General features: G+C 40.8%; 1 protein-coding gene across 1 annotated transcript; it reads right to left on the reverse strand.

The window, feature by feature from the left end:
• Positions 1-203: 203 nt before the first annotated feature.
• Positions 204-22,500, reverse strand: LOC140788315 (hexose carrier protein HEX6-like). Its single transcript, XM_073137524.1, has 3 exons — positions 22,143-22,500; positions 21,744-22,066; positions 204-1,404 (listed from the first exon to the last, which is right to left on the reverse strand). The coding sequence occupies exons 1-3, from the start codon at positions 22,339-22,341 to the stop codon at positions 343-345; spliced, it is 1,584 nt and encodes a 527-aa protein (XP_072993625.1). The 5' UTR covers positions 22,342-22,500; the 3' UTR covers positions 204-342.
• Between the last annotated feature and the right edge of the window lie 231 nt (positions 22,501-22,731).

Raw genomic sequence — 22,731 nt, forward strand, 5'->3', positions numbered from 1 at the left:
GATGATGACAACAATGATAATGGTGGATGAGGTAGGTAGGGAAGATTAAAGAGAGATTTAGAAAATAAGGAAATAGTGGGGGGCATTTTAGTAACTTGATCGATATTAGTGAGTCAAAGTAACATCAGTGTTAAATGAAAATTATAAGGAAAAATGAGGGGTCGGATTACAAAATCTTTAAAATTGGAGCATGAATCACAAAATAGGTAAAATATAATGTGTGATTTATAAAAATCCCTTTAAAATAAAAGCATAACTACATCTGTTTTCTATTATTTGATATCCATTTAATACAAATTGTCATTTTGATTTGGCATCACTTTGATCCCAACATTTGTGCATCTAATTTGCTTCCATCTGATTAACCCCCACAATCCTCTTCCAGAACCAATGCTCCTCCCACACTTGGGCAATCTTTTCAATGGGCAAGTTCTTGGTTTCTGGTAGCAAGAAATGAACGAACGCAGTCATCACCAACAACCACCCTCCAAAGAAGAAGAAGATCCCATACTTCATATTGCATAGCATAGCTAGAAACAATTGGGCTACAAGAAAAGTGAAGAAGAAGCTCACTGCAACTGTGATGCTCTGCCCTGCTGACCTTATCTCCAATGGGAATATCTCACTTGGAATCAACCAACCAAGAGGCCCCCATGACCATCCAAATCCAGCAACATAAATACATATCAACACCAAGACAAGATATGCATAGCCTTTGCTCATGCCACCATGATCTCCAAGTTGTGTTCCGATTATTCCCCCAATCATAACTTGGGAAACAAACATTTGTATCCCTCCTACCATGAACAATGCTCGTCGACCAAATTTATCGACTACAGTCATCGATATAAACGTAGACCCTGTACCAATCACTCCTGTCACAACCGATGACAAAAGAGAAGCACTCTCTGCTAGACCGATGGTTCGAAACAAGATTGGTGAATAGAAAGCTATTACATTAATCCCTGTCACTTGCTGGAAGAATGGTATCATGATAGCCATTACGAGCTGCGGGCGATACTTGGGTTTAGTAATTCTTCGAAACGGGTGACGAACGGACCTTGAGGTGTTACTGGCTGTGATCAAATCCTGTAACTCTTCGTGGACATCATTGGAGCCTCGAATTTTTTGTAGTAAATTTGTTACACTTTGAACATCCCTTCCCCGTTGAATTAGACTGTTAGGGGTCTCAGGTAGGAAGAGTGCGCCAAGACTCAGGAATGCAGCAGGGACTGCAGCAAAGGCCAGTGAGACTCTCCATCCCCATCCTCCCTTGATCTTTTCTGTGCCATAATTAATGAGGTTTGCAGCGAGCGCTCCTATGCCGACACTGAATTGGAAACTATTGTTGAAAGCTCCTCTGTATTGACGTGGAGCCATTTCAGAGAGATATAGTGGAACTGACTGGAAGAAAATAAGTTAGATATATGCCAGATGGAGATAACTTTTAAGGCTAAGAATTTTCAGCTTAACAGTATTATTATATAAGTAGTTTGAGAGAAGTCAATGTGGAAGCCATCAATGAATGCTCCTCGACATTGACGTGAAATCATTTCGTAGAGTCATTTAATTGAATGGCGATACACTTATGAGCAATTAATATAGACATACTGAAAGTAACATATGTTGGCAGTAACAATCCGATTTAAATAGTCATAAAAAATTGATATAATAAAAATAATAAAATTAAATAAATTTATACATTATAGAATATAAAATTTTGCATAAATTGAGTCGAATATTAAATATTATCTTCTTAAGACAGTGCAGTACTATTTCTCAAATATAGAACTAGAAAACTAAAAAATTTATGACTGGAATGAATTAATTAGATAATATTTAGTATATACTTATGTATAGAAATGAACAGGTATGACTAAGGGGTGCAAAATTTCAGTTGGAATCTAAGTCATCTAGAATCAAAATGGCACATCAAAAGGATGCATCTCTTTAAAAGAAACTAAAAATTAAATTTAGACGACTCGTGAATCGAATCAAGTCAGGCAATACATGTGAGAAGGTTGGTACTTTATCAAAAGGATGCATCGTTTTACTCACAAAAATGGGTACTCTTTTGGGGTCCAAACCCATGAGAAGGTTGGTACTTTATATACTCTAACAACATTCTCCGATAGACAATGTGCTAAACTCTGCCATGATAGCTACTTTAAAATTAATTTTTATTTATTTTTTTATAGATTTAAATAAGTGAATATATAACACTAAAGTACTTTTTGAGTTTTTTTAATTTTATTATGAATCAATCATTAATAATAGGTAGACCTCACTCAAATTTGAGTCAAAATTTGTATAAAATTTATATTCAAATACATAATTTTTCCTAAAAAAACACCACGCGTTAACAATGTCTTGTTGCAGGAAGTGGAAAAAAAGTCACTCTTCAAGGTTTGTGAGCAGAATGGGAGTAAGGGCTTCTGCAAGTTTCACCCCCCTCCAGCCAAATAGAAGAACTCCAAATCCTGAAAGTTTTCACCTCCTTGTCTTTTTGCTTTTGCTATCGAACATAGTTCGAGAAGAAACTAATGATTAAGGTCTATTTATACAGCATGCTAAAAGTCTAGAACCTGGCTGTCGGAACGAGTGTTTAGAGATCAAGTACAATTAGATCTATATTTCTCCACATTGTATAGATTATTACAAGTTCAAATGGTTTTATAGATCTATATTATATAGATTATTACATTGTATAGATTATTACAAGTATCATATATATATGTATATGATAATATACATATATATATTTAAGTCATTCTCTATCAACTAGATATCCTTGTCGTCGTGATTTTGTAAATTTCGTTCTATAGTTTCATTTACATTATAAATTGTGTAAGAGCTACATTTTTATAGTTATAAATTCGTGAACAAAATCATAATTAATTGAGTTATAAAATATATAGATTTTGAAATAGTTTTAAAGATTCGGTCCTTTATGGAGTTGTAGCACTAACATAGTTGCTTCTCATCTTTATTTAAGGGACTGAGAGGTAGAGGTTGAGACATCCATCAAAATAAGAACTCTAGAAATTTTTAATCTCAACTTAAATGTGTTCTCTAATTCCTTGAGGAAGTAAAATTTCTGTCTATTATGACAAGAGGTTTTACATATGTCTGATTGCTAGTTCTACATCAGAGATCGATTAAGAGCATCGGAATCTAATTGACATCCAACATCGACATGAAGAGTTTGATGCGTGATACATAGTGAATATTGCAAACTAGATATGAAGCAAGAAATGGGGATTTCAACACTTGGTCAATGGACTATCTAGGGGGTTAGAGCTACTTGTTTATACAAATGAAATATAATGAATTAGACTATGATTTGATTTCAATCCTCTTGCAAATGACTTAATCGATTAGGATATCAACTAGGACTTTGACTAATCCAATTAAAAAAATAAGTCAAATAGGCTAAATCGACTTAATCCATTAAGCCCAATGTTCCTTGAGTTACCTAATCACCTTTGAATCACATCACTTCACCATGCTTCCACTACGGATAGAGTGGAATCCATGGTGGTTCGATTGGATCAATGGAGGCTTAGTGCAGCTTGGTGATTGGTGGAGGAAGGTAGCTAGGGTAATAGGGAAACAAGTGGGGTGGGTTCAGTGAATATTGTGAGTTGAAGATCATAGGGGAAGAAGAGGGAGGAGAGGTTGAACCTAAGGGACTAGGTAGAGTCGATGGAGGAAGGAGGGATGGGTGGTCGAACCCTAAGTAGGTGGCCGCTTGGAGTGAATCAAAGCGAGATAGAGAGTGGGACAGTGATAGGTATGCCTTCCTAATTCCATGATCATTGCGAGACCAAATTCTTTGAAGAAATTGGATTTCAACTATTTTGGAGAAAGTTAGGGTTACTATAAATCTTCAAGATTAAGAGTGTTCTTGAGAATCAACGATTCGATAAATATAGAGTATTGGGAGATAATAGATTTAGTGTGGAGGAATGAATCTATCAGAGTGGATCGTGGTAGGATGGCTGAGTTGTTGGAGGATCTTAGCTTGGGCAGCAATGGTGGTGATGGTGGACTGCTGGTGCAGGGAGGTAGATAAATTAGTAGAAGGGAAGATGGAGGAGTTGAACTGTTTGTTGGGGTCAAGAGGGATGGGTCAGTCGAGGAGGTAAGTGGCTTGATCAACCCTAGGTGGTGGTTGGCCAAACTTGGATGTATGGACAAACCAGGGAAGAAAAAGAGAGAGAGAAGAGGCAAATACCATTAATTTCTCCAATAATCCAAAGTGGTTGCCCTTTTACATATTTAGAGGCTAGCCATACATTCAAAACACTCAAATTAACCTAATGCGAGTTGTCCCCATCGTCGATCATTTGAATGGCCTATTCTGGCGTTCAAATACCAAAACTCCACTTTGGCTCTCGAGCTAGGGTGTTTGAACACCCAGACTCAAGACAAGAATGATCTTGAATGGCTATGGCATTCAAACGCTAAGAATGGCTGTTTGAAAGCCTCTCTCCGAGAACCCTACTTTTGCAACAAATAAAAAACCGCTATAATCCATAAGAAAAAGAATATGATCTAAGGATTGAACAAAACTAAGACCGTATCAACCCACCACGCTTCACTCACATTACCCTCAAGGTAAAAAATTGGGAAAGCGATCCATGATATTAGACTCGAGCTCCCATGTTGCCTCATCATATAACAAGAACTCGATTAGATCGGATCCCTTCACGGCACATTGGGCTTGCTTGGGTCAAGTCCAGTTATCTAATTAAGTCATTTACATTTTTTAGCACCTACCATTTTCGTTGAGCCATAAACTCAAGTATTTGCTAAATATGGACTCAACTTGTTAATTCGTTAATTAGGTTTAGATAAGTAAATTAATTATTTTAGTTGAGTTAGGACATATATCATGAGCTAGTACCGCTTGGACTCACCAAGCCACCTTTGCTGTAAGAGTCCGAATTTAACTCGGTCAAGGGTTAGCCTCTATATATACATGTGGAGAGCACCTCTAATTCTCATTAAGGAAGGATTATTTGGCTAAGGCTTGTTGCCCCCTATCTCCTCTCTTCTTTTCTTGGCCGCCAGTCACAACTCTCCCCACTTACAACTGAGCCACCTTTTTCTGCTAGCAAGGGTCTCGATCATCTAAGAGCACATCTACTTCTGCACTAATCTAGTCATTAAGGGTAGTAAGCATGCAAACCAAACCATGTAGATCCAGTTCGGACCTTTATCCCGCAGGTTTGTCTCTTCCATCTTCATCCACTGATTCAATAATATCTCCAAATCTACCATCCAAATCATAAGATATTGGATTCATTGGAAATCTTTCTTCGAGAGTTACAACATATCAAAATTTTATATCAATCCAACGGCTAGATCCACCGAAAAATCTATCGAAAGTTCTATGCAAATCTATCGAGGACTGCACCTTGTTACGATTTCATTTTCCTCGAGGGTGATCGTAACAAGTTGGTATTAGAGCCGAGCAATCCTTGGTTGAGTAAGGAAATAAGATGTGGCAGATATAGCAGCCCATGATCCATCAATAACCGGCATTCATCAGGGCGAAGTACCTACAACAAGGGAGTTCCTTGGAGGTAAAAGCTTGTCATTTGGACTTTTGCATCTTCTGTTGTACCTTGACAATCAAAATATTGTTCAACTTAAAATACCCAATCCGTTGGATCACTGCCTTGGAAATTTGGAAAGTCCAAGCGTGTGGTTCTCCTCCGAATGGCATTGTCGGATTCGTGAAAGATTCTTGGTTCAAGTCTAAACCTTTGTGCATATTGATCACCTTCTCTAAATCCTCGAGCACGTCCATCACCATCTCCATAGGGATCAACCTCATCCTCATAGTGCCCCGGTGTTGCACGCTTCTCGTGTTCCACCACCGCCGGTCTTGAGTTTTGTAACTGAGGTGGGGGATGATGTGAAGGCATAGGTAGGAGGGGATCATTGACACTCATATGACGCAACTGAGTTTTGTAACTGCTGGTTCTTCTTGAAACTCCGTTCGTCGTCGAGAAGATGACGAACCCAATCGATTCACGACATATTCCTTGAATTCATTGTGATCTTTTTGTATGTTATCAACTCTATGTAATAATGTTTGGAACATGCCCCTTAGTTCATCCATATTTGAACCCATGGAAGTTAGTTGACTCGGTCCTACCGTGGTCGCTCTAAAGGAATTGGCATCACGGTTAGGATCATCGTGCATTGAGTCCTCCCTTGTCAGTGTGCTCTCCATAGGTTTTGTTGATGTCATCTTCCTTGTTTCAACCATTAATAGAGGTATGAGGTTCGCCTGCTCTGATACCAATTGATAGACTCTGATACCAATTGTTAGGCTCTGATACCAATTTGATAAGATCTGAAACCAAAGATAGGCTACGCTAAGATTCCTTCAAGATCTGAATTTATTACAAAAATCAGGTTGGATCTATAATTACAAACCAATCGAGTTCTCCGATAGTCAGATAAGATCGAGGAAAAATATTTGTCAGATATTCTCCGATAGTCAAATAATTACGAACCAATCGGGTTGGATCTGTAACTTCCTAATCTACAACTTTCGTATTTATGCCCTTCATAGATTCGAACTGTAGCGGGGACGAAAATATGGAATAACGTGGGTGATGATGGTGGTGACGGGTGGAGTGGATGTTAGGGTTATGGATGGGTATGGAGATGAGGGTGGATTGTGGAAATGATTAAGAAAAGTAGATGAAGGAATGAAGTGGTTGAGATCCAAAGAAGAGGGGTGATTTGATAGACGAGGGAGATTAGAAATGAGGAGAAACCTTGCCAACGGTAAAGGTGGAAGGATGGTGAAGAGGGAGGAGGGAGGAGTCTAGAGAGAAGATAGGAGGCAAGAAATCAAGAATCCAATTCCAATATGAAGTTGGTTGCCATCCACATATTTATAGAGGCTAGCCAATAAATCCTAAAACAATATGAAACCCTAATTCTAGAGGATTCCTGTCGATCGCGTTCGAATGCACTCAAAAAGCCCCTTCTCTGGATTTACAAACGCGACACAGGCGTTCGTTCACAAGTTGTTCGAACGCGGGTGTTCACAAACGCATTCACAAGGCGTTCACAAATGCGGACACCTAATGAAATAAGAAAAAATCCTAACTAAGTATATCAACATCTTATCTTTACCAACGAAATTTGTTGTCTTGTCACCCAGTTCAACCTCATGTCTACCCGAATATCTTCGCCCCATCATCATCATTGTATTGATACCCCTTACTAGCTCCCTTGACCTCTTTGTAAAATTTCACCATAAGAGCCCATTATTTATCTTATGAGCTCTTTTCCAGCTTTTGTCAATGTTGATCCTGTGCTACCTCAGATAGAGAATTCTTCCTTCTTTTATCTAGGTGTAGGGCGACAATAATGCCGATAGAATTTTGTTTCCTTTCTCCTACGTTTTCACTTTTCCATATTATGTTTTGCTCATTCTTCTCTGCTCGGGCATGTAGAGATTTCTTCCTCCTATGTTTGAGGGTGGCCCCTTTTACCCACTTCTCTTTAATTGCCTAAATATTGGGTTGTAGGCCTAGTGCCCAGGTAGGCTCTTTTTGAATTTTTTTCTATTGTCCTGGCTACTTTCATAACAAAAATTATCTTACAATTTTATTAGTTAAAGAAATTACCATTAGATGTTATGCCTTTAAGTTTATATAATTGTTATATTTGTTATTAATGTAAAATATGCATTAAATAATTATTTAGCTTATCATCATTAACATTATTAACAAAGGGTAGCAAATTAGTTTGTACCTCATTTTAATCACTATTTTAATTCATCAAATGATATTATTCCTTAACTCAGCTTTAATTATATTAATATATACAACTGTGTTATTTAATTAAATATAAAATATTAGTTTGACAATTCAAATCATAATATTAATAAATTTGTTATATTAAGTATTAGATTGTTACATTCATCACTTTCATGTCATGAGTTAGTGATATTCCATTAGGATTTGTGGACTATAGTTTGGGACCCACAGATCTTATGCTTGTAACCCGACATAGAAATCCTATTGGCAACCTACCATTACTATTTAAATTAATTGTATAAATTAGGATTAGTGTTACTCATCGACAATTATACTTGTTATATTTGTAGATTCGTTACCATATGAAGAGGATATGTTACGATTTAGCTAGATACGGCTTGGACTTGTCTAACCCGCCTCAAAACAAATAACTTTTGCTTTCAAAGAATAAATATTTCTGGCAATCGAGTTTGAATGCCAAGAAGTCGCATTCGAATGCCTGCATACGTTCTCAAATACAGAAAATGTATTTAGTGCATCCGAACTTGCTCAACCCGCATTTGAACGCCTGCATACGTTCATAAAGACAAAGAACGTATTTAGCACATTTGAACATGCTCAACCCATGTTCAAACTCAAACGGTGAAACTGCAACGTTCTAGGGCTATCTTTTGATTATTTTACTTGTTAGGTTAGCTTCTAAATATATGGAAGGCAACCTTATTGAACTATCGATAAATTATTAAAGTTTTCCCTTCCTATACCTCTATCTCCTTCCTCCAACGGCATCCATCATTGGACGTCATCTCCTTCCTCCTTCAATATAACCGTAAGCCCTTGCTTATCAAGGATCATGATACGATTCAGCTAGTTATGACTTTTGTTTAGTTTTTTTGTTTTAGAAATAGGTTTTGTTTTGGGAAGAATAGGATTTCTAGAGGATTTCTAGCAGTCGCATTCGAATGCGACATCCTACGTTCGAATGCGACTATCGAACGTCTATATACGTTCGCAAAAATAGAGACTATGTTTAATGCGTTCGACCGCGTTCGAACGCCTGTATATATTCGCAACGACAGAGAACGCGAAATCCTCGTTCGAACGCGTTCGACTGTGTTCGAACGCAATCGGCGAACTGCATTATCTTAGGGATATCTTTTAATTATCTTAGGGTTATTTTTTAATTATTTTGTTGATAGATTAGCTTCTAAATATGTGGAAGGCAACCTAATTTAGGATTATTGATGAAATATTGAAGTTTTCCTTCCCAACTCCCTCTTTTTCCTCCAAGGGCATCCAATCTTGGATGTCATCCTCTTCCTCCCTCCATCTGACCATGCCCCCTTGTCTCTCAAGGATCGATCCACGCTCTCCCCCTTTGTCTAGCTTTATGCTCTACCCCACCACCATAGCTACCAACCTCCACAAAACCTAACCACTATTTTCTCCATAACTTTTGATCTACAAGCCTGATCAATGTGATCTCAGTTGAGTTGGAGTCCTCACTTCAAGAGGAACAATCTATCCAAGTTACAGATCTATCAGACGATTAGATCTCTCGTAGATTTCCTCAAAAGTTTCTCCCTAAGGAGAGTTTAGGTTGATCTTCAGATTATTGCATTCTTATTATCCCTAAATCTTCAGATTATTGCAGGCGTTCGAACGGCGACCGAACGCACCTGTTTTCCACTTCTCTGGATTTGTGAACGCGATACAGGCGTTCACAGCGCGTTCGAATGCGGTGTTCAAACGCACAATTCACACTCTCTAGACATGATGCAGGCATTCACATAAACATTAAAACAAGGAAGAAAGAACCCCTAAAGAGTATCCATGCTCAAGACGACATCGGTGAAGTCTGAATCGTATCAATCCACCACGCTTTCGCAACCTTGCCCTCAAGGTTTGAAATTTGGGAAGCGATCTATGATATCTGACTCTAGCTCCCATGTAGACACGTTAGTTGGTTTGCCCAGCCACTCAATCAGCACTTCAGTCTCCAATCTGGATCCATGGCGTCTTCTCGTGTGGCCTAAGACTCGGACCGGTTTAGTGGGGCCATCTTCCTCCATTGGTTCGGGCAAGGCCGAACCCACCACATGGTTAGGCCCGATCTGGGCCTTCAATGTTGATACATGGAAGACCAGATGTATCCTAGTTCCCTCAGGTAGGTCCAACAGGTAAGCTATTGGACCGATTCGTTGTAGCACTCGGTACGAACCATAGTACTTGTAACCCAACTTCTGGTTCAAAATTGGTCTCAATGTGGATTGCTGGTACGGTTGAGCTCGAACGAACACCCATTGATCCACCGATTGTCCTTGGACCTCCGGTAGCCCTTCGATGAAGTTCATGGAGATGTCCTCCCAAATATGCTCTACTATAGGCAGTGGTTGCAACAGCCCGCTGGGTTTGAGCGTCTCTAATTTGACTCGTTGGCAGATTTGGCATTCACGCACATATTTCTTCACGTCCGACTTCATTGTTGTCCATATATAGTTTTGGGCCAGCTGCTTGTAGGTACGTAAGACCCCTCCATGGCCTGCTATAAGAGTATCATGGAAGTGTGCCATCAATTGTCTCTATAGCTCTTTGTCCGTGGGTACCTTGATCCGCCCGCGCTCGAGTACCAACCCGTTGGGTTCCTCATGCTCGGGGTGGCTTGATGGGTTCTCTCTCAACTCCTCCATGAGTCGGACCAGTTCACTATCCTCTGCCGCGGCTCTCCGTAGATCTGAGAAAAAAAGGAAAAGTGGGTGCTGAGAAAGAGACAAGCTCACTTGCGTCCCTTACGCTTGGAAGTTCAATCAACTGTTGATTTCCATCCAGCAGCACTCTGGTCATTCCTCCAAAATGTCATTGAGAGGTTTGTAAAGTCAAATGTCACGAGCCCCAAGCTTCGAAGCCATTGATGTCCAGCCACACTTGCATTTTTAGCTGCAAACTCATCCTCCAATCCATCTATTAGCATCACCGATCCCATTGATTTAGCGCAGCGATGCCCAGGTACAAACTTCTCATCACAACGAAAGCATAGGCCTTTGGCTCTTCGTTCCTCTATTTGACCAGGTGTGAGTGCTCGTCCCGGACCTGTAGGTGCGTACTTCACATCTTGGGATGGCTTCACGAGTGCTCGAGGAGGCACCATTGCAACAGCGGTCCTCAGTACGCCGGTATTATTTCCCACCGCTATGGTTGGTTGAGCTTGATTGCGGCCTTCTTGGCTCATCCAATTTTGTTTTAGGTGTAACTTCATGGCCCTATGTTTGTGTTCCATGAGCATCGCATCTTCGAAGGCCTCCTTTAAGGTTCTAGGCCTTAAAGCCCTCACATCGGCTTGTATGTCTCCCCGCAGCCCGGAGATAAAGGTGCTGCAAAGTTGCTGATCCATTTATAGGGGATGACATTTGCCACTTATCCTCTCAAATTCTTCTTGGTATGCTCCAACCATGGTCTTTTGCACCGTCTATGAGAGGAGAGCATCGAAGTCTTCATACCCCGACGCTCCAAATCGCCACGTAATATCAGCACAAAATTCAGCCCAAGTTTCAATAGCCTCATTGGCATTGGCTGCTCGAAACCAATGAAGCGCTGCATCTTCAAGGTGGAAGCTCGCAAGCGTCACCATGTATTCTTCCGTCGTACCTTGGTATGCGAAGAATTGCTCCGCCCTATAAACTAATCGATCGGATTGCTACCTTTGAATTTGGGGAATTCGAGACGCATGATTTATCCATGGACGTCGTTGTCTCATTCCAAATCATGTCCAAGTCCTTGTCTAACCGGAGGAGGATGCACTATGAAGGGTTGACTATCCCTTCTTTGGTTTTGATTAACTCGCCATGGTTTCAGATCGTATTGACCCACCCACGGATCTTGATCTCCAAGGCATAGTGGTTCACTCGTCGGATGGGTTCACCTGCAACTGGCCCTGGTAGAACCATCCTTGTTTGCCTCTGCTCATAGGGTGGTGGCAGCAACGGCTCTTGTGGTTGCAAATTCTGAACTGGTGGTTCATGGGAGTGGACTTGCGTCTCGAATTCCCCAAGTTCCCACATCATCTCCATCATCATCTCGTTGTTGATTGCCATTTATTCGGAAAGAGACCCCAACACGGCTTGAACACTAGATCGAGTGGTTTCGCGGGTGGAAGTCCCCACAACCGTTTCCTCCTCCTCTACTGGGAGAATCTCTTCTTCATCATCTCGCCGTGCAACCATGGCTCTGGTTGTTGTCATAAGGAGCGCGTGTCCGAGGAACGGTGGCTCTGATACCAGCTTGATATGATCTCCCCTTTTTGGCTAAGGTTCGATCTCTTTCGATTTTCAGATCTAAACTGAATCTGGCACGGCACTTTGTAAATAGATCCCAAAAGATGCTGCCATTGGATCAACTTGATATTGTAGCCGCGGAAAAGAGCTTTCCAACGAATCTAGTTTCAGGCGAATCAGATGTAGGAATCTTGAGATATCGTCTAATTAGTGGACGAATATCAGGGGGTCTAATCAAGATCCGTGGATGGAGGCACGAGATCCTAGATGATGGTGATTGGGGGTGGACCGATGTTAATGGGGTGGCATCGGTGAAAAGTGGTGGTGGAAAGGTTATGGTTGATGGAAGGGTTAGGACAAGTGTTGGATAGATTGGAAGAAGGGGGAGGAGGGCCACCCCTAAGGGACTAGGGTGATTGGCCGGTCGAGGGAGGTTAGAAGCAGCGTCGAGCGGCGTCGCTAGGGATCGAAAGAACGAGAGCGAAGAAGATGAAGGAGGCAAGGCAAAACTCAATTCTTCAATAATAATTCTATGGTTGCCATCCACATCCTTTAGAGGCTAACCAAACAATTCAAAATTAACCCTAAACAGTATATTTTCGCCGACCGCGTTCGAACGCGCCCGCTCGCATTCGAATGCGCCTAGTTCGCTCTTCTCTGGATTTGCGAACGCGATGCAGGAGTTCAAACGTGAGATCAAACGCACCTATTTCCCACTTCTCTAGATTTGCGAACGCGATACAGGCGTTCATAGCGCGTTCGAACGCACAATTCACACTCTCTGGACGTGATACAGGTGTTCACAACCGCGTTCACAACCGCATTTGAACGCGACTTACAGAAAACTTATTTTCTTAGGAATTAAACATTAAAACAAGAAATAATGACACCCATAAAGAGTATCCGTGCTCGAGACGACATCGGTGAAGTTCGAATCGTATCACGTGGTCTAGTACTCGCAACCGCTCTCTTTGAACCTGCAGAATTTCCAACCGACGTTCTAGGTGCAAACCGCCCATCTCGATTGCCCCAATTATTTTTCGCTGCCATCTTTAGAGCCTTATGCTTTTGCTCCATCCTCACAGCCTTCTCAAAGGCCTCCTCAAGAGTAGTAGGACAAAGAGCACGAACAACCGCTTTTATCTTCTCTCACAGCCCTGAAATAAATGTGCTCATCAATGTCGGTTCGGGCCAAGGTGGCTCGCAACAACTACTTACTCTTTCAAACTCAGCTTGGTATTCCAATACGGTCATCCTCTGAGCCATCTTACTTAATATGGCAGCAAAATCTTCATATGCCACTGTCCCAAATCTGCATGTAATCCTCCTATAAAAGTCAGCCCAACCGATAAATCCAACTCTACGAATAACCGATCTATACCAATGCAATGCAGTTCCTTGGAGGTGAAAGCTTGCCATTTGGACTTTTGTGTCCTCCATTGTCCCTTGACAATCAAAGTATTGTTCAACTTGAAACACCCAATCCGTTGGATCACCATCTTGAAATTTTGGAAAGTCCAAGCGTGTAATTCTCCCCCAAATAGCATTATCAGGTTCGCGAAAGATCATTTGTTCAAGTCTAAACCTTGGTACATGTTGATCACCTTCTCTAAATCCTCGAGCACGTCCATTACCATCTCGAAAGGGATCAACCTCATCCTCAAAGTGCCAATCCTCCTTATCGACGAAGCGCACCGGTGCCACACGCCTCTCGGGTTCCACCACCGTCGGTCTTGGATTTTGTAACGGAGGTGGGGGATGATGTGTAGGCATAGGTAAGAGGGGATCATTAACACTCACATGACGTAGCTGGATCTGTGGGGTATCAGTTCGATGAGGTCCCACCACTGGTCCTTCTTGAACTTCTTATCGTCGTCGAGGAGATGACGAACCTAATCGGTTCATGACATATTCCTTGAAATTATTGTGATTCTTTTAAATTGTGTCAACTCTATACTTCAATGTTTGGAATATGCCCCTAAGTTCATTAGCCAAGCCGATATTCACAGCCATGGACATTGGTTGACTCGATCCTGCCGTGGTCGCTCCAAAGGAATCGGCCTCATGATTAATGTGATCGTGGATTGAGTACTCCCTTGTCGGTGTACTGTCCATAGGTCTCCTTATTGATGTCATCTTTTTTGTTTCAACAATTAATGTAGGTCTGAGGTTCACCTACTCTGATACTAGATGATAAGCTCTAATACTAGATTGATGGGTTCTTGTATCAAAAGGTCGACTACAAAATAATTCCCTTAAGATCTGAATTTATTATAGAAAATAGTCTGCGCAACTCTGGGAAAATATTTGTCAAATATTCTTCGGTTGTCAAAAAATTACGAAACTAAGTGGATTGAATTCTTAACTTCCTGATCTACAACTTTCATATTTATGCCCTTCATAGAATTTGAACTGCAACTGGGATGAAAATACGAAATAATGTGGGTGATGGTGGTGGTGACGAGTAGAGTGGATGTTAGGGTTATGGATGGGTACGAAGATGGAAGTGGATGGTGGATGTGATTAAGGGATATAGATGAAAGGAACAAAGTGGTCGAGATTCCAAAGAAGTGGGGTGCTCGACAGTCGAGGGAGATTAGAAGTTAGGAGAAACCTTGCCAACAGTAGAGGTGAAAAGATGGTGAAGAGAGAGGAGGGAGATTAGGGTAGATAGATGATAGAGAGGCAAGAAATTAATAATCCAATAGCATAATGAATTTGGCTGCCATCTACATATATATAGAGGCTAGCCAACAAGTCCTGAAACAATAAGTAACCCTAATTCTAGAGGATTCCCGCCGATCGCGTTTGAACGCACCTGATCGTGTTCGAATGTACAAAAGGCATTCTCTGTATGTGTAAACGAGATGTAGGCGTTCGAACGCGCCCGACCGTATTCGAACGTGCATTACGTGTTCTCTGTTTTTGTAAACCTGATGCAGGCATTCGCAAGGGCGTTCGAATGCGACCCCTCCTGCATTCGAACATTCAAACATGACCTACAGGAATTTTATTTTAATAAAAATAAATAACTAATGCAGTAAGAAAAGATTCTAACTAAATGTATCAAAGGAGTGAAGGGCAAAACCCCTATGCTTCTTATGCAATGAACGCTTCACACCCTGTCATTAGTGTGTGAAAGTGACGGAGAGCATCATGTTGATTGATTAGTAAGATGATCCAGGAGAAAAATTGGCTGAGAAAGAGGTTGATGAAGAGCTTCTTAAGGAAGCCCTAGAGTTACTCGAAGAGAAGCATGTGCAAGCTGAAATTTCAATGCACGCCTATTGCAAAATCATTGCACCGAAGACGATTCAAGTAGACGAATTGGTCAAGAAGCATTGCATGCACATCCTTATTGATTCGAGGAGCATGCATGACATCTTAGATGAGCGCTTGCTGAGGAGGATTGGGTTGGAAGCTGGACCAACCAATGCATTTGATGTAGCAATTAGCGATAGAACGAAGTTGATGGTTGATAGTTTGTGTCACCGAGTGGAAATTTAGGTCCAAGGACACGAATTGATTGTTGATTTGCACCCTCTTGTTTTGTGAGGTGTTGATCATGTCCTAGGTACTCAATGGTTACAAAGCTTAGGATCGGTGACGTTCAACTTTCTCGATATGTGAATGACATTTTAGCAAAATGACAAAGTGGTGCGTGCGGCTAAATGTGGTGAAAACGCAATCTAGCCCTACCTTGCAACCTTTGGTGGAGCTACCACAGCCAAGGGAGTTAGCCTATCGTTTTTAGATGTCCCTAGTAGTAATTGAGCCTCCCTTAATCTCAAGTAAACCCCAAGAATTGTAGCAATTACTATCTAAATTTTCTATATTGTTTGAAGAGCCACAAGGATTGTCGTCGTGCAGAAATTCAGACCATAAGATAGCTATTGTACCGGGAGATAAATTGGCAGCTTTTTTCATGCCTTCTTTTCCCTTCTTTGAGGAGTTTAGGAGCGTAAGTATCGATGACCCATGTGTAAGAGGGTTATTGCAGGAGGTTAGAGCTGATCTGGAGAGCTATCCTAATTTGGAGGATAGATACGGGTTATTGCTTGACTGTAGGTGCATATGAGCGGCCGTGGATGTGTCATTCCGGTCCAAGCTGCTGGAACACTCAGGAATAAAAAAGGACATCAAGGCACACATGAGGGCGTGCGAGACATGTCAATGAGCTAAGATGGAAACGTTAAAGCCAGTTGGACTTCTTCAACCTTTGCTTGTGTTGGGTCGTGTTTGGGAGGACATCTCTAGGGATTTCATAGAAGGATTATTGCTGGTACGCAGATATTCGGTAATCTTTGTTGTGGTGGACAGGTAGAGCAAATATGCTCATTTTTCAATCTTGGCGCACCGTTTGTTTGCCAAATCGGTAGCCAAATGTTTCATCCAAAATGTCACCAAGCTTCATGGAATGCCTCGCTAAATCATTTCATATCATTATCAAATATTTATTAGTGAGTTTTGGAGTGAATATTTCAGGTTGTAGGACACAAAACTAAACTTGAGCTAACATACTACCCACAAATCGATAGGCAAACGAAGGTTATTAATCAGGGAATTGAGCAATACCTTTCAATGCTTTGTGGGTGATCTAGCGACATGACCCCATTTGAGGCAGTACGGGCGGGTGGTACCAATGTTGTGTGGGTATGATCTAGCGGCTTCATTGGAGCGGACTGAGGTTGATATGGCGTTGATGGATGCTAATCTTAGGAGGTTGCAGGTGCATCTGAGAGCAGCCCAGAATTGAATGAAGCAAATGTATGATCAGCATCATCGCGAGAAGGAGTCTAGTGTGGACAACATGGTGTTTGTATGAGTCCAGCCCTATCATTAAGTCACATTGCGCCCTATTTAGAACAAGAAATTGGCATTCAAATTTTTTGGTCCATTTCGAGTTTGTGAGCATGTTGGACTAGTTGCCTACAAGCTTGAGCTACCAGAGGGAACTAGAGTACACCCAGTGTTTCATGTTTCATTGTTGAAGGTGAGGATTGGGCTAGATTAAGTAGCGGGTTTGGTTCTACCCAAACTCGAGGAGGATTTGCATAATGTTGAGCCAATACGAGTACTAGCATGATGACGGAGACAACATGGCTCGAGGCTAGAGACTGAGATCTTGGTTGAATGGTTGGGCAAACCATTCGATCGAGTCCGAGATCGCCGATCGATTCCCCAACTTCATACCTTGAGGGCAAGGTGGGCTATTACGATTTAGCTAGATACGGCTTGGATCTGACCAACTCGCCTCGAAAGAAATAACTTTTGCTTTTGAAGAATAAATATTTTCGGTAGTCACATTCAAATGCCTGCATACATTTGCAAATACAGAGAACGTATTTAGTACGTTCGAACACGCTTGACCTGCGTTCGATCACAATTTGCGAAACTGCATTGTTCTAGGGCTATCTTTTGATGTTTTTGCTTATCAGGTTAGCCTCTAAATATGTGGAAGGCAACCTTATTAAACTATTGATGAATTATTAAAGTTTTTCCATCCAATACCTCTATCTCCTTCCTCCAATGGCATCCATCATTAGATGTCATGTTCTTCCTCCTTCAATTTGACCATGACCCCTTGCCTATCAAGGATTGTTCCACACTATATCCCTTCGTCTAGCTTAGTGTTCTAACCCACCATCACTCCCAGTGTCACCTCCCATTACCTAACCATTATTCCATCTTCCACTAATCATGTCCATCCCGCTACCATTTGACCATCGGTCAGTATTTCCCTTATAACTTCTTATCTACACCTCCGATTGATGATTTTGGTTGCATTAGATCCTTTATTTCAAGAGAAACAACCTAACAAAATCTCTGATCTATTGGATAGCTAGATTATCCGCAATTATTCTTGAAAGTTTTGCCTTAGATTGGAACCAGGACTGATCTTGAGTTACATTTGCAACTTCACCAAGAGCGATCGTAATAGGATCTCGTGGTGTAGTTAGAGTTGGTTAACTTAAAAATGATGTCTGCTGGGCAAGTAAAATTCTCTATAGTCTAGGAATAGCGTAATATTGAAATGATATTTTACTCTATGATTTTATTGCATTCATATCATACATAGGTAGATATTTATTCACTATTCAGCAAAATTATATTTAATTTACTAGTTCATAGTTATTCATGGATTATTGAAGCATTTCTGATTATGATATCTTCGATATGCATGTCTTATGATTGACGATGTTAATTACTTAATATGATTCGGACTTTACCGATGACATCTCGAGCATGGATACACTTTACGGGTGTCTTTTATTCTTATTTTAGTATTTATTTTATAAAAAAATAAGTTTTATGTATGTCGTATTCGAACGCGGGTGGGGTGCGTTCGAACGTTCTTGCGAACGCGATATGGGCACGTACGAACGCACTTGTGAATGCCTGCATTAGGTTCGCAAATACAGAGAACGCAAAATGTGTGTTCAAACACGATCAGGCGCATTCGAACACGGTCGGCAAAAATTTACTATTTTAGGGTTAATAATTGTCATTTTTAAATTGTTTGGTTAGCCTCTAAAGGTGTGGATGGGAACTATGGAATCATTATTGAATGAATTGAATTTTGCCCTAGCCTCCTTCATCTTCTTCTCTCTCATTCTCTCGTTCCCTGGCGTTGCCGCTTCTAGCCTCCCTCGACCGACCACTCACCCTAGTCCCTTAGAGGCGGCCCACTCCTCCCCCTTCTTCCAATCTATCTATCACCTTGCCCTAACTCCTACCATCACCCATAACCCTTCCACCTCCACACATTCACCGTGCCACCCCATTACCGCCCAGTCCACCACCATCCATCATCACCTAGGATCTCATGCCTCCATCCGTAGATCCAAAGAATGACTTCCTAATATTCGTCTACTAATCAACTGATATATAGAGATCCCACCGTTCGATTCACCTGAAACAAGATTCGTTGGAAAACTCTTTTTTGGGGCTACAACATATTAGAATTTCATATCGATCTGATAGCTTCATCTTTCGAAATCTATTTTCAAAGTTTTATGTCAAATCCTATCCAGATCTGAAAATCGGGATAGATTGAACCTTAGCCTAAGGGGAGATCGTATCAATAGTGGTATCGGAGCCCCCTAGCCGAAGAGGAGATCGTATCATTACTGCACCACTTGCACGTATCACCCTATTGTTAAAGTCTACGTCTCGGTAGTGCCTATTTACCCGCTCGACCCAGAGTTAGACGGCATGTGCAAAATAACAAATGAAAGTTCTGAATTAGAAATGGAAGGATTTCTTTAGTGCCTTGTCCTAGCACGAATCAAGTATGTCCTAATCTCTATAAGGAGCTACAAACTAGAGGTTGGATTACCGATTGGAAGGAGAACTCTAAAAATCTTAATCTCATCTTAGAAGAGTTTTCTAGTTTTCTCATGGAGTTTATGTTCCATCTTTAAATAAGGAGACTTCTATATTAGTTGCAAAAATGCTCATCGGCATCAAACATATGGGAAAACACATTTTTGAGGATTGATCCATTGCTCTGATGCTAACCAAAAGGAGGCAATATGTTTCACAAAATTGTTTAATCATGGTTTCTTTTCAAGATGTAACTTAATACTATGATATTGGAGTTTCAGAAGGGGTTTGCAAGTGAATATTATTTTTATTACTTAGAAAAATAAGATTGATCGGCTTTGGGTAAGTATGGTTTCTTCTCTCTCTACACAAGAGAGATTTTCCACCTAAAAAAATGTCATCTTGTGTTAGCCATGTTTACTTTTCCTATTCGTATTTGGCTTCTTATTTTTTACTCTAATTGGTTCTTCGCACATTGACTTGAGTTCAGATTGAGTAGGATCTAGATTTCATAAATGGATTTTATTTCCATGTTTCATTATATGCTTTTTTTACTTTTGACTTTGAGTTAGGCTTTGATTTTTTATATCTCTAAACTTATTCGGTCCAGGACTCCTATGTCCCCCACAAATTTTTTGTTGTGATAGGGAGAACCCAAGGTGGGGATGTAGCATATCTCAGCTCAAAAGAGATTCCAAACATATCTTCGATGTCGCTATGCTCTAGATGGGTGAAAGATTTAGATGGTGTTCTTCTATGGCTTTGTCATTTGCTATTTGATTTTGTGTGGGAGGAGCACTAGCGCATGCAATGGTTGCATGGGTAGATGAAACTCTAGGATGGGCTGAAGCAACACTCAACCATTGGTGAACTCGGCAGGTTGTGGGTGTGCTCGGTCTAGTTGTAGGTAACGTTCAAGAGCGCACAAATTGTGAAACAAATGAGGGATCAGCCTAGTGAAGCCCTCTATACATGAAGAAACCTAAAGAAAGGTGGCTAGGTCTACACCAAACTGCAAATCAAGTTTGGTTTAGGTTTAGGGCGTGCACGTGGGTTGATCAACTACGAGGATTAGGCAGGCCCTAAGATTACTATTTGGGGACGGTGGGATTTAGTGGGCTATTTGTATGTATATTTGTATCTAGCATTTGATTTGATTTTTGAATTTTATCCTTTGGTTATAAGGAGATTTTGAGTAAAAATTCTTGTGTGTTTGTGTTGTTTATTTTCTATAGTTATGTTTAGTTTTTACATAATCTTGAGTATCCATGGAAGATCATTTTTCCTAGATTAGGGTGAGTATAAATTTTCATGTTGGGAGGAATATTTATTAGGTAACTCAATGGTCACTACAAAAAAATTGTCCATGAAATTTTGAATATGGAGGACGAAGGCTTCATTGTTGTAGTATGATCTCCAAAACTACGATGATTTTTCTGTAAATGTGCATTCTTTTCCCTAATTCGTGGGACACTTTACTTAGAACAAGACCTACAAGCTAAGGACACCATGTGGACGCTTACACATCTCTATGATTGAATAATGCTTATCGAAATCAGACTAGCTACTTTTGTGGTTAGAATGTCATATTCATAACGGCCAAGTCATAGAAGATGCTTTCAGGTCGATGTCCCTCACCTTTGTGGAAAATTTGGATTTCATAGTTGTCGGTATACCAAAAGAGAACATCGGTGGTTTTATGTTTGCTAGGTCTTATATAATGGTTAGGCCCTACATGTGGACTTTGTTATTCTGTTGCAGAATTTAATATATATAGAAAAATCAAAGTAATGAAACTATAAATGCAATCATTTTGGCCCCATAACTAGTGTACGAGTTGTGGAGAATGGAGTACAAAACCAACTCATTAATCGATTATCTACTCAGCTAAGTGACTTCTACTCCACACAAATGCCACCTAAGATGATATTTACACATCTAGAAAAATCGACATTTGAGTTAGCAGATTTACTAAATATATAAGTCACTGAATAGTTTATCAATTTATATTATAACCTTATAATTTATCAAGGGTATCAAAGCCCGTCATTCAATTAGCTGCAACCTACAATTTGGTATAACTACCAAAATTAAATAAAAGCTCATCATTGAGTTATCCTATCTCTAATGAACATATTAGTACGTTATATGCTTGTTTGGATGTCAAGCCAACAAACAGTCCACATTTTGAGCTAATATTGGTGTCGTCAGTGTAGGCCCCGTGGCCTTAAGAATCATTGTGTTCTTACTTATTCTGCATCAGTCTAATCCAATTGGCAATTCTCTTCCTCTACGATGAGAAAAATACTATTACCATATTCACACATCAAAGACTAGGAATGGTAATTCTAACCTGATTGGCACATCCAACGCCGATGCCAAGCAAAACCCTGCCCAAGACGATCATGTACACGCTAACCGCCGCCCCTCCAAGGGCGGCGCCGGCGAGGAACGCCACGCCGCCAAAAACCATGGTCGGTTTTCGACCGTACGCCCTCGTGACCGATGACGCGAAGAAGGTGGAGAAGAACCCCGCGACGTAGAGCGACGACGTGAAGGCGGTCAGGAGCTGGCTGTCGAACTTGCAGTAGTTGCTGATGTGGAAGTCCTTCTTCATCTTGGCGTATACTTTTGGGAAGAACTTCTTCAGAAACGAATCCATGGATGTCACACCTCCTATATACCAGGAACTAATAATTATGGAGTGGCCAAAAATTAGATCATGTAGGTGGAAGTGAGAGATTTAGGTGACCTGAAACTCCGATATCGTAGCCAAAGATGACGCCACCCATGGCAGCCATGATGCAAGTGAAGACGACGAAGATGGTGATCGTTCCATTGTACCGCACCGGTTCGCTCTTCGCGGCGATTCCGACCTCCATGAGAAGGTAGGGTGGAGGTGGGATTTTGGAAGTGTGGGTACTCAAGTTCGATATTGAAGCGGAGGGCATCTCTCACTAAAGTGGTGGATAAGGGGTAAAAGGGACAAAAACAGCAGGAAATCTTGACTGAATGGTTTCGTTTCCTTGTGACAGGCGACAAATTCTACTATGGCGCTTCACTTGCTTGAAGGTCGCCAACGGAATCTTTGGTTGGCACTCCAAGCACTTGATGTTACTTACTTTTTATTTTATTTTATATTACTTACTTATATTTGGTCTTTTCTTTCTTTAAATTCTATAATTTTGAAGTATTTTCATTTCCAGCAGTTAAAATCTAATTACCAATTATTGAACTCCTATGCATCTAGTAGCCTTATTGACCAAACTGATCCGTCTTATAAATTTAAGTACCAAAATAGATCTGTTATGGACATGTTAACTAGCACCTCATTCCTAAAA

Source organism: Typha latifolia, chromosome 5 (genome assembly GCF_019914945.1).
Source record: "Typha latifolia isolate L0001 chromosome 5, TyphaL0001v2, whole genome shotgun sequence".
NCBI classification, from domain to species: Eukaryota; Viridiplantae; Streptophyta; class Magnoliopsida; order Poales; family Typhaceae; genus Typha; species Typha latifolia.

Excerpts from the sequence above, each read along its gene's own strand:
- LOC140788315 (XM_073137524.1), bottom strand. The coding sequence starts at position 22,341 with ATGCCCTCCGCTTCAATATCGAACTTGAGTACCCACACTTCCAAAATC. Across the intron at positions 22,067-22,142 it reads CTACGATATCGGAGTTTCAG|GAGGTGTGACATCCATGGAT; the intron begins GTCACCTAAATC and ends CCTGGTATATAG. Across the intron at positions 1,405-21,743 it reads GCGTTGGATGTGCCAATCAG|TCAGTTCCACTATATCTCTC; the intron begins GTTAGAATTACC and ends ATTTTCTTCCAG.